This window comes from Colletes gigas, unplaced genomic scaffold, assembly GCF_013123115.1.
Source record: "Colletes gigas isolate AHSC1104 unplaced genomic scaffold, ASM1312311v1 Colletes_gigas_Sc00012, whole genome shotgun sequence".
In the NCBI taxonomy this organism is placed as follows: domain Eukaryota; kingdom Metazoa; phylum Arthropoda; class Insecta; order Hymenoptera; family Colletidae; genus Colletes; species Colletes gigas.
Genome location: NW_025106641.1, coordinates 1,520,506 through 1,534,152, shown reverse-complemented (window position 1 = coordinate 1,534,152; position 13,647 = coordinate 1,520,506). Strand labels below are relative to the sequence as shown.

The window sequence follows — 13,647 nt, the reverse complement described above, 5'->3', positions numbered from 1 at the left end:
AAGCACAGTGCGTTTAAGTGTGACGCCAGAATTAGACCCTTACCACTACTATACAATTTGAATGAGGCCAATCACCCAGCCACCGTCTATGAATGGGACCATAATCAGGGTGAGTCATGTCATAATGGAATAAATTGTGCAGCTTTGTGCCTTTTTAAATTGTCCTGCGCTCTCGTTCGACGAGGGCCACCGAATAAATCCTCTTTGAATCATTGATCGACAAAGGGACGCGAATTTTTTTAAGACAACCAGAAGAGATATGGTTCCACGGTGAAAAAAATAAACGATATACCTGGTAATAACTTGAACTTTCTTTATTTAAATGAATCAAAGGTAATATGAACCGTCGATGTAACGCTGCTTGTACAACATCAAAGTCAATTTAATCGTGGTGCTTTTGCCATCAGTCGATTACTTTCGAACGATATCGAAACAATTATCATTTAGACGCGCGAACTACCGTGTTATTCGAATTGATCAGAACTTGGACGATGACAAGCGCAAGGGTTTCGCAACCGCTCATATTCCCCGTGGCGTGTACGTATAAAATATTCATGTTCTCACAACCAGAAGTTAATAGTCAGAATTGTACCGCTTTACCCGTGCATACAGTAAATAAATAAAACATAGAAAAAAGAAAAACTCGCACGTAACTAATCTCTATGCGCCTTGCTATCGGTCAACTAACGTTATATTTATACATACATATACCTATATATATATATATATATATATAAATATTCCGTATCCTTATATAAGTATTTTTTTTTATCGTTTACAAAAGCTACTGTTTCAGTATCACTTGCCGCTGGCCACGCTCTAACGCATGTACGTTTTAAGTAACCGTGTGAAAGTAAACGCGCACGCGCGCATGTCCGTATTTTCTGTAATATAATAATTTCAAAGTCGCGTGGATCGATGGCTTACATTTTATCTGCGTGTGTGCTTAAAGTATATATTATAATTATTCACCTTGTACCATATCGAACCGATAAAACTTTATGATTGTCTAATAGTTTGAATAACTATATAAAATATATATATACATACATATACATATATATATGTATATATATAAATTATGATTTACAATTCGATTAGAACTCCTTACCAGTAGTACATACGGCGATCGAGTATTCTGTATAGTGTATTTTTCGCAACACTCGTCGCACACACACACACTCTCACACACTCTCCTTCATTCTCACACAACACCATACATACTTACATACATACACGCACGCACAGAGCATACATCGATAGTACTAAAAATATAAACATTTCTGTTTTAATTTTAAATCATACAATTATAGTTTAGTCACTAGAGAATATGTACAAAATCAAATGCCAGCACCCCATTTAAGACGTCGGACTTATATCGAAAATGCGTGAACCATACGCGTGTCAGAAACTTGTGTGCCGTTTGAACACATGAATATACTTCTATCAACGAAATACTCCTCGCAGTGAAATAAACGAACGGATAAATATTCAATTTACGATAACAGACAATCTTATTTAATTGAACTCTGAACGTTGTCTACGAAATGCGTAACAGAACACTCGAGATCGTACGCAACGCGTACACACACGCACACACACACGCGTGTAACGTGCTTGTGAAAGTTGGCAATGAAACTTATTCAATAACTTTTTTTTATCTTCGATTCGCGACGAACAATTCTACTTAAACGAGAATACTATCGGTTAACAGTCAGTGTACATTCTGGTTTTTCCTTTGAGATTTGTAAAACGATTTAAAGAATATTCCAAATACTTTCACGAATAATGCATATTTTAAATGCAAGTACACTAAACACATACGTCTACTTTAATCAACTACACTCGGATTAGTCAAGATAAATAAACAATAATATGTAATATTGTTTTATACAACCATGCAAAATTTATTGATTCTTTTTTTGCATTTGATAAATATGATCAAGATTTATGCGATAAAGTCGATTTCTATTTAACATCCGTTTGTTGTAAATGCTATAGAAAATATATGTATATAGAAGTTTAATACCCAAAATTGCAAATTAATTAAAGACATTGGTAAACTTAAAGTCATAATATCACATGGTGCTGCCATCCAATATTGTAGCTGCAGAAATGTGTACAGAAAGATGGCTATGTTATGTTTCTAGACCACAGAGCTCCGTCACTTATTGGCTATGAAATATTTAAGTATATTATTCGGTTTTGGTTTACTAGTTGTCGGCCATGTACGGGTGACTTCCCTCTGAATGTCTATGGGTAATGATTTGAGAACCGCCGCGTCGATTTTCGGGGACAATTGCATAGGTGACGAAGGACTGAGTCTGAGATCTGCCATTTCGTTGCTCGGAGATTCTCTGCGGCCACTTAACCATACCTCCAATCTGGTCTTTTTTGGTAAAGGTTCGATCTCGTTCAGCAGGTCGTCCTCTGCACACTGATTGTTAACGCCAACTGATTTTGAAACTGGTGACGAAGTGGTGCTCATCGCGGAACCATCGTTACTATCTTGATTTATACTCATCGGTGATCCAAGACTGATGTCGGAAATACCTTCCTCCGAACTTATGTCCAAGACGGATTGAACGGCAACTTGCTTTCGCAAGAAAGACGTAATACTATTTCTGCCAGAAGATCTCTCTTCGAACTTTGTGAAAGCAACGCCTAACAATGTTAAGTGGAATGGTTTAGAGACGTCGACAGTGCGATGAAAAAGTTTCATTGCCAGCGATAGCATTTTAGCGTGATCGTAAACGCCGGATTTCGTGGAAGGCAACAGATGCTTTGGTAAAGCACACTGACGAGTTTCCCTTTTGCCAGAAGTTGGTTTATTAAAGTCGTGCTTTCTGACCGTTATTCTCATAGCGATGGGAATCCTTCCATCCTCCATAGCTAATTCCGTCAATCTTCTCAAAAGTACTCCAAGTCGTGATTCTACTTCGGCTACCAAAGAAACACTTTTAAACCCATCCTCTAAACCTATAGACTGTTTCTTTCCAGTCGGTTTCACAACGGTTTCGTCTATACCTTCCGCGTTGTCTTTTAATTTCTTCGCCAAATCAACGCCAAGTTTCATTTCCAAACTTTCCAAAGACGTTTTACGCAAGTCGTCCACTGTTTTTATATTATTCGATACCAACAACTGTGTAGTTTTCTGTCCAACACCTGGTATTTTAGACACAGATCCTATCGATGATAACAACATTGGTCCGCTGCACGGGAATACTAATGTCTGTTGGTTCGGTTTATGCAACGACCCTATCAGTTTTGCTAGAAGTTTATTGTGCGCTATTCCAGCACTGCATGTGACGTGCAATTCCTTATGAATTCGTTTTCTTATTTCCGCTGCAATTTTCGAAGCGAAAATTAATCGGGCATGGCAACCGCATGGACATTCTTCTTCGGACGGGCCAAATACTTCTCCAACCGGACTCTCATCTTCCATAGAAATACTTATATTTAGATCAGAATCATTTCCAGAATTCATATATTTCTGCACGATAGACGTCACATCCATAAAGTTATCGTCGAAACCTAACCTCTCGACCAAGGGAGTAAACTGATGCAATATCTCCAGTATCTTAGCAGAGAAGTGACGATAGTTTGTTAAATCTTCCCCATTCACCAGGGCCAGCCCCGGACATAATTGTAAAGCTTCCTGAACGGACATACATTTCTTAATTCCGTATTCTCTTGCCAAATAGTTGCTCGTTACTACAATATTCTTTTGTTGTACGCCTAATGGTTTGCCTTCTAGCTCTGGATGTCTTAGCATTTCCACTTGAGCATAAAAACAATCAACATCTATGTGAATTATAGTTCTTGGATGTCGTATAATTGTATCAAAATCAATGGAATCCATTGATGTCGGCTTACAAATAATGTGGTACAGTATTATACATAGAATTTTTATTACATAAGTTGTCTTGTTTAATGTTTTTAATATACTATAATCTGTAACAAGAACAATACATAATTAATAATGCATTTAGACGAATAGAATCAAATAATTTACATGCAAATCTCTCTAACCATTGTAATGCTATTTAACAAGGTTTATTACCTCTCTAAAACACAGATTTAGAGTTAGAAATATATCATTTTAATTTCATTGGTGACACACAATAACAAAGTATAATTTTCTTCTTACTATTAATAGACTTTAACAAAGATTTTTCATTAATCGTGAATGTTTATGGTTATATACTTGTTGATATGTTCAATTCATATATCTAGAAAATAGGTTAAGTTAAACATATAAAACATAGAAACAGTATGCCAATTTAAACTTATGTATTGCTGTTTGAAATCACATAAATGATAATAATTGTTACTGTAGAACGAAGGAAGTTAACGCATGCTTGTTTAATTACTTTCTTTCTTTATCAGTTATTATAGCTTTTTCCAGATTACAAAGTAAGGTTACCATTATTTAGTATTCATTCGGGAAGTACGTTGCCGCGCAACCACGTAGCATATTTCGGCACAGACGTATTTGTTGTTTTCCAGTAAATCCGTTAGGTCGTTAAATAGACATTAAAAATGTAGCAGTTATTGTTAAAAACAATAAATATTTCACTTGCGAAATCCGCGCCAACTCTTCGTAAGTATCATCGAGGGTATGTTTTTTTTACGGCTGACGAGTTTCGCTGGTAACACGAAACAAAATTATCGTATAAAACTAAACAGAAACTTGTTTATAAACTGTAATGCGACTAATTTATTTTTCACATGGTAGCCATGTTTTTGAATTGTCATAGATATCTTCGTATATACATATTTATTATTGCACCCTAAATTTTGGTGAAACGAAATTTTAAGTTAGATATACGCATAGTTATTTTACGATAGAAGTATACTTTCTCACTAGATGACATTATATATGCGCACATAATGGTTCATTTTCATCGTATCCCCAGACAATAACGGCCAATAATGTTCAAGGTAAACTAGGGGAATAATCTAACGCGAGCAGATACAATCTACAATGGATATTTACACTATACAGGATCGAATCAGAATGTGGAACACCTAGTGGAAATATGACATGAGATATAGATAAGATGAAATTCTATTCAGATGAATGACTCTAGAAAATACTGTAGGTATATATATTACATTGTTCGTTGTTCATATTTTCAATGCACGACAGTGTTCCGTTGTTGTAATAAATATATAAACAATACAGAACAATTTGTCGCAAATATTTAAATATTACTTTGTATCTTGAACAGTGAACATTTAAAACATTATACGACGTTCGCATAGTCTTTTCTACTCGTATGTAACTAGTTACAAAAAAAAATGTATAATGGTTAGATGGTCGCGGTCTAATAGATGAAACTGAAACATAACCAGTAAGGGCATTTAAAGATTTTCTTTAATCCTGTAAATTCATTAAAAGTTCAAAGTGGTAAAGAGGACTTAACGTGATTACGACCTTAAGGTGAAATGTGAGTATCTTGTTCGGCGTTCCATCTTTAAAAAAACAACATCTATCAACAAAATTGACATCGATTCTGTAGATTTATCGAATAACACGAGTTTAAGTTCGGCTGCAAATCAAGCGTAGGCGGCCATCTTGGAAAATCCCTTTTGCATTTCGAACGAACGAAGTGTCAAATATCGATAATTACTTTTTCGTATTGGGTTGAACTGAACATTTTGTCAGAGGAATCGAGTTTTGTAGGAAAAGATCAGATTTTTCAGTACGATCCCGATAATAGAACGTGCAAATCAATTTCGCGCCACTGAACAGTATTATTTAATAGCCGACTTTAAAAACAAGAAAAATATAGAAACGAGTCACGATACAATACAATTCGAATAAGAAACGGGTAGGAGAAATTTTTCTGTCGAAAGTTGGAAATAATATAGGCAAAACGGCTTCGCAAAAAAAATCGTCTAAGAAGATGGCGGAGACCAAAGAATTAGAGGTGAGTGAAGTATTAAAAGTAGTGCGGTGCAGTTTAGATTGCGTGTGAAATTTTAGAGAAAAAGTCAACGGGTCTGCGTTGTGAATTTGTCGTGGTTATATCCGGGTTATTAGCGATGTATGATACGCGTCAGTGAATTGTATTAGTAGACGCTTGATACATTGTCGCGTAAAGTTTTACTACCATTACTATGATCAGTATCTGTTTTTTTTCTCAGTGAAATTTGAAGTTTTATTAACGACATTTTTTCTTTGGCTATATTGTATTTGCGATTATGTTCTCTGTGCCGACTAACGTTGATAAAAGTCAAATATATCTTCATAATTATAGGTAACCTTAACTTCATCCTCATTTCGATCAAAACATTTTTAAATATTTTTTGTTGTTATTTCCATGTCATTGAACAATGTGTAATCATAAAGACATGTTTTTTTGCAAGCGTGTTGTTGTTGCATAATATTGATTATAATCATAAAAATAAAATATATTTTCCTGTTGTATGATTGCCTTTGATGCAATCTAGATATTGATAAATATATTTTGTTACTTTTATTAGAATAGAAAACTTGAAGTATGATTTTTATGCCTGGTATTTTCAATTTTATCTCGTAATTCTGCAATTATGTTTGTAAAAATCGGCATTGCATAAAGAAAAAATGTTTTGTCAATTGGTTGAGTAAAATTGACAAATTTCAGAATTTATTTTTTTATTAACCTTTGGTAAACGAATGTATTAATTTAACCTTCAAGTATCGCATTTACGATAATCATATATAAAATGCTCAAGATACACAAACGTTGTCATTTTGTGATTGCAGAATATGGTATTGAGTTTTCGAGTGTCTGAACTTCAGATGCTTCTTGGTTTTGCTGGTAGAAATAAATCAGGTAGAAAAACCGAGTTACAAACACGTGCATTAGAATTGTTACGTTTGAGATCTCATCCTGTACAGCTCAAAATACGTGAACTATATAAAACCATACAGTGAGTATACTATTGATTGATGTTAACACAAGTATATATTATTTTATTCTTTTGTTTCTTCTAATACAGAACCAAAAGCTACATTTCTGTTTTTATGAGTACTAAGGCATATTATTATACTTTGAGTATTATAAACGGCAGATTTCAAACATAAAGCATCAGTTACGACTAATTCCTTTTAAAATTTTGTTTAGAGCTGATCAATTGGCTGCACATCAAATGTATGGCCAAACAGGTGGTTCTGGAGAGCCACAAATTGAACAAAACATGCATTCCAGAAATTACTATACAAGGTAATTGTACAGATCAAAGTAACGTATTGCATAAAATATAATAGCATTTAATAATATTGTTTCTTATCTGTTATGGGATATAAAGACAAGCTATCAGCCAACAGCAACAATCACAGTCCTCGGTTTCTAGTGGAAAAGATCTGCCACCAGCACATCAAGCATCTTTACCTCAAGCACCCAGAGCCAGTCCAGTATTCCACCCCTCAGGATATACCAGCGTGTCGCCACAAGTAAGTTTAAACGATTATAATATTCACCAACTATTATTTATTACCAATTTCTTTTTTTAAATTTCCATAATATGTTAACATTTCAGCTAACAACAAGCGCAGCTTACAATCCGTTTCCATATCCGCCAAAAGTTTTACCATCTCCATTACAAATACAGCCTCGGAGTCAGTATCCTGTTCATCCAGATGTTAGACTTAAAAAACTTCCATTTTTTGATCTTTTGGCTGAATTATTGAAGCCGTCTAGTTTAATGCCCCAAGGTTCCTTAAGATTGCAAGAAAATACGTTCATGTTTCATTTAACGCCGCAACAGTCAACAGACATAGCCAGTTCACGTGATTGTCGTGCAGGAAGTAAAATGGATTATACTGTACAGGTATATATGGTTAATCATCCGATGGCTGCATTGGGATTAGTCGTTCGCCCCAAATTAACCTTTTTGCAACTCGGTTTAACTTAATTCCTACTTACAATACAATTGTCCTCGATTCATAACGGTTTTGAACTTCATTACATGGGCATTACAGGTACAAATGCGTTTTTGTTTACAAGAAACTTCGTGCGAACAAGAAGACTGTTTTCCGCCTAGCATTGCTGTAAAAGTCAATGGGAAATTGTGTCCTTTGCCTGTAAGTGAATTAAAGAAATTATACCACTCTTCGTATTGAAATCGAAATGAAATGGATTTCCATATGTCGTGATGTTTTATTTAATTTGCAGAATCCAATACCTACAAACAAACCAGGGGTTGAACCAAAGAGGCCTCCGAGGCCTGTCAACATTAGTCCTTTAGTTAAGTTATCTCCTACTGTAGCGAATCAGATTCACGTGACGTGGTCGGCCGACTACGGAAGACGCTACGCAATTGCCATATATTTAGTTAGAAAACTTTCGAGTACAGAATTATTGTCGAGATTGAAAGCTAGAGGCGTTCGACATTCGGATTACACAAGAGGCTTGAGTAAGTAATCGACACTAATCTTTAAAAATATTTTGAGACGTTGAAGGCAAGTATCATCGCAATGGTTACCTTTAGTCAAGGAAAAACTTACCGAGGACGCTGATAGCGAAATAGCAACCACGTCGCTTAGGGTGTCGTTAGCGTGTCCATTGGGAAAAATGCGTATGTGCACGCCATGCCGTGCGTCAACGTGTTCGCATTTGCAATGTTTCGACGCGTCGCTGTTTCTTCAAATGAACGAAAGGAAACCTACATGGAATTGTCCGGTCTGCGATAAATCCGCGTTGTACGATACTCTCGTTATCGACGGATATTTTCAAGAAGTGTTGAACTCCAAGAAATTACTGCCGGACGTGAATGAGATTCAGTTGTTGCAAGATGGATCGTGGGAGAATCTGGTTTTAAAGAAGGAAAAAGACAAGGACAAAACTGAAACAAAAGTAATAACGAATTCGCAGGATCGTAAAATAGACGTGGATACTGTAGACCTCGGTGAGAAATTGTTTGAACGCCCTTTTCATAAAGATTTCATCGAAACGTTTTTCCCATATCGTAATCGAGGTTTTATTGATCGTTTAGATGAAAGCAATCCTGCACCCCCGAAGGAAAAGAAACGAGCCGTTGTTATTGATTTGATATCGGATAGCGACGATGATTACGAAAATACCGCACCCACGCAAAGTACAAAAAAATTAGCTCTTGGTACATCGTCGCCGAAAAAGTCGCAAGCCAGCTCTATCAGTAGTACAAGCGAATCGCCTGAGTTGATGATAATCGATTTAGAATAAAAATTTTTTTTCTAATATTGCCGAATTTTTTATAACATTTAAGCGTTCTACAGAATTAAAACCAAAAGTTTACTGGTTTTGTAAATTACTGATGTAGCGTTACTATAAGGATTAATGTAAGTGAATTCATGACGTTTTTACTTTTGGTACTTAAAAAATGGATACCAAACGAAGAAGGGAGATACGCTCGACTTCTTCTATTGTAATTAAGCATTCCTCTGTATCACCAACACATATAACAGCCCATTTAGCATTATAGTTTGCCGAAGAAAAAATGTCGAGGTCGGTAAGGTCGAGTTAGGTGAAATGAATATTTTAATACATTTCCTCGATATCGTAAGAAAATCATTGTGTAGTTTTATTAAAACGAATAAAGTAATTTTTCATTTTATAGCGTGATCCTCTTAGCGGATAATTTTTTCATTAATATTATCGATTTCAAATGTTTTTTCCAAACGTAGTGCTTTATTCGTTATTTTCTTTTAGTTGATCAGGGGTAATAAAACTGCTTAGACTATACTTACAGTGAAGTTTGTTTCTTACAAAAGTCAACGTTATTTTAAGAAATAAAACTGGGAATGTCGCAAACAATATTAACAATATATTGTTACATTTCTGTCGTTGTTCGTGCATGTGAATCACGGCGTCTCGTAAGCCTCAGCGTTTATTCTTCTGGCAAATTCTCACTTATATTCGGATACATGTAATTACGAAGCGATATTCCTGAGAGTTGTTGGTCCACAGGTTCCCTCGTGTCGTACAAACTCGGAGCTTGGAATATTATACCAAGCGTACCTCCGATGCACGCGAACGTAAAAACCCAAAGGAAAAGTCGGTCTAAGAGCATGGCTATAAATTTCCAATCTTCTATGACCTGGAAGCGTGAGAAATTTATGGCAGGGAAAGAGAAGTAAACAGGTATCAAAAGTAAAACAAATTGAACACAAAACGCAAAATCGAAGCATACAACTCACTTCGTTATCTTTGTCTGCATTTTTTATATGTTGAGCAATAAAACGCACACCCTTCAGAGCTGATATGACGTCCGGGGACAAGTGCCTCGGCATCGTGTTTTCACTATCTGTGACTGTAATCATACTTACTCGTTAGCGTATGTTTTTATCGATCGTTACATGACATTGTTTCGTCATACGTATTCTATTGCATCATATGTACCCGCGAATCACAGAATTACCGTTAATTCTAATACACGTTTTATTTATCTCTATTGTCACACGATACATGACACACGTTTTTGTCACGAAGATGGAAATCGGATGAATATTCGAAATTATTATACAACCAACGATGCAATGTATCGTAATGAATGTAACAAATAAAATTTTGTATATAAAAATAACAAAGGTGTACCTGATGCGTGGGGATAATGACGAGCATCGTCCTCTCTTATATTGTTATATTGAGAGGTGACGCTCTCGAATCCGTCCGGATTTCCTTTCAATTCAGGCTGGTAATCGCTGACGCTGTCATGAAAGCTACAATGTACGTTTCTGAAGTTTAGGGTATTCGACGGACGTCTAAGTAATTACCTGAAATCTATTTCGTTGGTGTATCCGCTGTCCATGTAAGTGTCATCGTATTCCGGCGTCGAATACGGCGCGCGACGCATCTTCAAGATCCGCGGCATCCAGTTTAAAAATACTTGTCTGACCCACGGTGACATGTTATGCGTGGACGGGGATCTGCGAAATGAACATTTTGTACAGAGCGTGAAGAGGTAAACAATTGTCTTGCGTCAGTGTGTTTCAACAAGTCTGAGAGAAACGAATTACCGGAAGTGAACATTCAGAACGCATACGGTGATCCATATCGACAAAGTGACCAATATCATGGTAAACAGCAAGTATTTCCCTAACAGTGGTATGGCCAACGATGTCGGGGGTATAATTTCCGCCAACAATAAGAAAAACACCGTCAACGAGAGGAGAATAGAAGAACACAGTGAGACCTATGGAAAGTGAGATCTTTTAGATAAATACGCTTGACTCAACCATCTTCCAGCGCTAGCTTACTTTTTCACCCGAGTCGCTTGGCAAATAAAAAACAAGCACCGTGAGGAACGTGATGCCCACGCATGGAATTATGAGGTTCACCGTGTAGAATAACGTTTTCCTTCGCATAGTGATGTTGAACGTGATGTCTGGGCAGCGTATAAAAATGTATGTTTACATTTTGTATTGTTACTAATAGCTGTGTAACGTTTCAAGTTGCTCACCGGAATAGGGTTCGGTACAACACGGGTAATATTCTTCGTTTCTGGAGGCTGGCACCTCAAGAATATCCCATTCTACCGACAAGTAAAAGTCGCTCAAGTCAATGCCAATTACAACAACGTTGCTGCCAGGCTCTTGTTTCATGTGTTTCAGATCCACCTGTAAGTAAAAGTCTTTACAAAGAACGAAACCCGGGCACTTTATATAATATGGTTATTTCAGGAAAATTAAATACTCCGGACTCTATAGGACAGAGGGTCTGTAACGAGTACGACCGAAAAATACCCGGTGTAACGTTAATTAACGAAATATTTCCATCTCGATGGAAGTCCCCGATCTTATAAAACATTCCCTTATGTTTCAGTTTGTCGGATCACCGATTAATAATGGAGTTAAAACCTGAGCGCCGTTGTACGTCCACGAGCCGAATTTCATTATGCACGATTGCTCGTCAAATGGAAAGTATTCCACGTTAATCTCGCATGAGGATTTGTAGATAGCGGGTGGTTTCCACGACACCTCACCGGTGTACTTTAACGTGGCTTTTGTCATTAGCGTTACTTCGTAATTGCCATCGGCACTGTGAAAATAAATGTAAGCGCGTCGTTTAAACGAACAATTGCCTATGCGATTTTAACGCGTGAATTATACGTTGGAACATTTACTTATTGTACATGACGATGTCCGGCAACCAAATATTTTCGGAAGGCACGTAAAGCATTTCCACTCCACCGTATTCCTCTGGATCCCAGCGTAATTTGTAATCGAACCATTTCTATAAATTAAAACGATACAGCGGTGTACGGTCGAGTTTACACGATTTCTTTTGTTTAAAATTTTTCTACCTGTTCTACCCAGACGTTTGTAGTCATCACTTGGTTCTTCAGATTCTGTAGTTTTTGCGACGAAGAAACAAAAGAACAACAATTAACGTCTATCGCATTCTTATCGGAGAGAAACGTGAAATTCTTTATTCTTTTACCATTTCGATCAATTGCGACAGTTTTAAGCCGAGCCAAACTGTTAAGGTTTCGGTGTTGTTAATGACTGGGCGTATGAGCCTGTTATAGTTGGACAGCAAGTCATCGTAAAGCCTTTTTGCGTCGGGGTTCGCCTCGTAAGTCTTTGAACCTGCGACACCTGAAAGGAAAATACACGCGTTCTGTCAATATCGTTAATTTTTATGTAAGAAAACGACTAACTTGTTCCACGGCGACGATGGGTGGACAACGACACGATGGTACAGAGTATGTACAACGTAAATCGAACGTTTACTTGAGCGATTCATATGTTATCGCGGTAACGGATAAACGTGTACTTACTGTAAATGATGATGAAACAATTGAAGAGTATACCAAGCACGAATACTCTCATTTTGAGCACGACTATTTACAAATTTGTACGAAACTAGATGGCAACGACCACTCCCACGTAAAAATAAGGTGAACTTTCATCTGACACTATGTGCCACGGTTTTCCAAGTTAACATCGCCGTGTGTAAAAGAAATTCATAGAACGATGAATGTATTTTTTGACAGCGAAAAGTAGGAAATACGATCAGTGAATACGAGCGTTTTGCATCCCACTGGACCAAAATCAATATACGAAGTTAGCGCCATCGTGCATGTTTACTCTTTGGGGTGGTTCGTCTGCCATGGATTCATGTACGCGTGCGTCTTACGGAGTCGCGTGTTCACACTTTTAAATCGTAGTTGTTATATCTGGCGGATATCTGTAATAGTAAATTTTCCAAATTTACGATCCAAAATACACAACTTCTATTCGTGTGCATTAATGTGTGTTTTGTTGGGCGTTGCGACATATCGTTTTGCGATTTTAGCGACGCAGTTTACGTATCTTCGTTAGAATCCTGTATAGTTTACTGATAAGAAACGAAAGATGAATACATATACAAAAGAAAGTATCGTACAGAGGACAGAAGGTCGGAGAAATGAATACGCGATGTACGACCTTGGTTCTCGACAACAATTCAAAGAAACTTTCAGTCTCCTCGAATTTGTCCATATTTTCATACCTATTGTTTGCAATAATTATTAATTAACATCAGGCAATAGTTAAAATAATGCTCGATAGAGTGGGTTGTATAAATAATTATTTTTAATACCATTTTGCGTAGAATATTCATTTCTCGGTCAAAGGCACGGTTAACCGTTAATTGATTGGTGAACTCGCCAAGGACGGTCATCCCCACCCCTTTA

At 36.7% G+C, this 13,647-nt stretch overlaps 3 protein-coding genes across 11 annotated transcripts; 1 reads left to right on the top strand and 2 right to left on the bottom strand.

Annotated features, from left to right (window-relative positions):
* Positions 1 to 362: 362 nt before the first annotated feature.
* Positions 363 to 4,732, bottom strand: LOC122398987 (DNA polymerase iota). Of its 2 annotated transcripts, none has more exons than XM_043399263.1 (2): positions 4,427 to 4,732; positions 363 to 3,954 (listed from the first exon to the last, which is right to left on the bottom strand). In XM_043399263.1, the coding sequence occupies exon 2, from the start codon at positions 3,860 to 3,862 to the stop codon at positions 2,165 to 2,167; it is 1,698 nt and encodes a 565-aa protein (XP_043255198.1). In that variant the 5' UTR covers positions 3,863 to 3,954; positions 4,427 to 4,732; the 3' UTR covers positions 363 to 2,164. The 2 variants fall into 2 exon arrangements, with proteins under 2 accessions (XP_043255198.1, XP_043255199.1); XM_043399264.1 differs by lacking the exon at positions 4,427 to 4,732 and adding an exon at positions 4,064 to 4,187.
* A 600-nt stretch (positions 4,733 to 5,332) lies between these two features.
* On the top strand, positions 5,333 to 9,596 carry LOC122398988 (E3 SUMO-protein ligase PIAS3). Of its 5 annotated transcripts, XM_043399266.1 has the most exons (10): positions 5,333 to 5,453; positions 5,526 to 5,936; positions 6,755 to 6,921; positions 7,116 to 7,214; positions 7,300 to 7,444; positions 7,531 to 7,821; positions 7,973 to 8,074; positions 8,166 to 8,406; positions 8,482 to 8,898; positions 8,986 to 9,592. In XM_043399266.1, the coding sequence occupies exons 2-10, from the start codon at positions 5,913 to 5,915 to the stop codon at positions 9,192 to 9,194; spliced, it is 1,695 nt and encodes a 564-aa protein (XP_043255201.1). In that variant the 5' UTR covers positions 5,333 to 5,453; positions 5,526 to 5,912; the 3' UTR covers positions 9,195 to 9,592. The 5 variants fall into 5 exon arrangements, with proteins under 5 accessions (XP_043255201.1, XP_043255200.1, XP_043255204.1 ...); XM_043399265.1 differs by having other exon boundaries at positions 5,340 to 5,936; XM_043399267.1 differs by lacking the exons at positions 5,333 to 5,453; positions 5,526 to 5,936 and adding an exon at positions 6,155 to 6,266.
* Positions 9,597 to 9,598: 2 nt separating this feature from the next.
* On the bottom strand, positions 9,599 to 12,951 carry LOC122398989 (acetylcholine receptor subunit beta-like 2). 4 transcript variants are annotated; one of them, XM_043399273.1, is made up of 12 exons: positions 12,751 to 12,951; positions 12,411 to 12,568; positions 12,274 to 12,318; positions 12,094 to 12,203; positions 11,828 to 12,008; positions 11,431 to 11,587; positions 11,228 to 11,355; positions 10,988 to 11,163; positions 10,745 to 10,897; positions 10,566 to 10,690; positions 10,169 to 10,281; positions 9,599 to 10,068 (listed from the first exon to the last, which is right to left on the bottom strand). In XM_043399273.1, exons 1-12 carry the CDS (start codon positions 12,800 to 12,802, stop codon positions 9,859 to 9,861), a joined length of 1,608 nt encoding a protein of 535 aa, XP_043255208.1. In that variant the 5' UTR covers positions 12,803 to 12,951; the 3' UTR covers positions 9,599 to 9,858. The 4 variants fall into 4 exon arrangements, with proteins under 4 accessions (XP_043255208.1, XP_043255209.1, XP_043255205.1 ...); XM_043399274.1 differs by having other exon boundaries at positions 10,566 to 10,678; XM_043399270.1 differs by having other exon boundaries at positions 9,599 to 10,281.
* Positions 12,952 to 13,647: the final 696 nt, after the last annotated feature.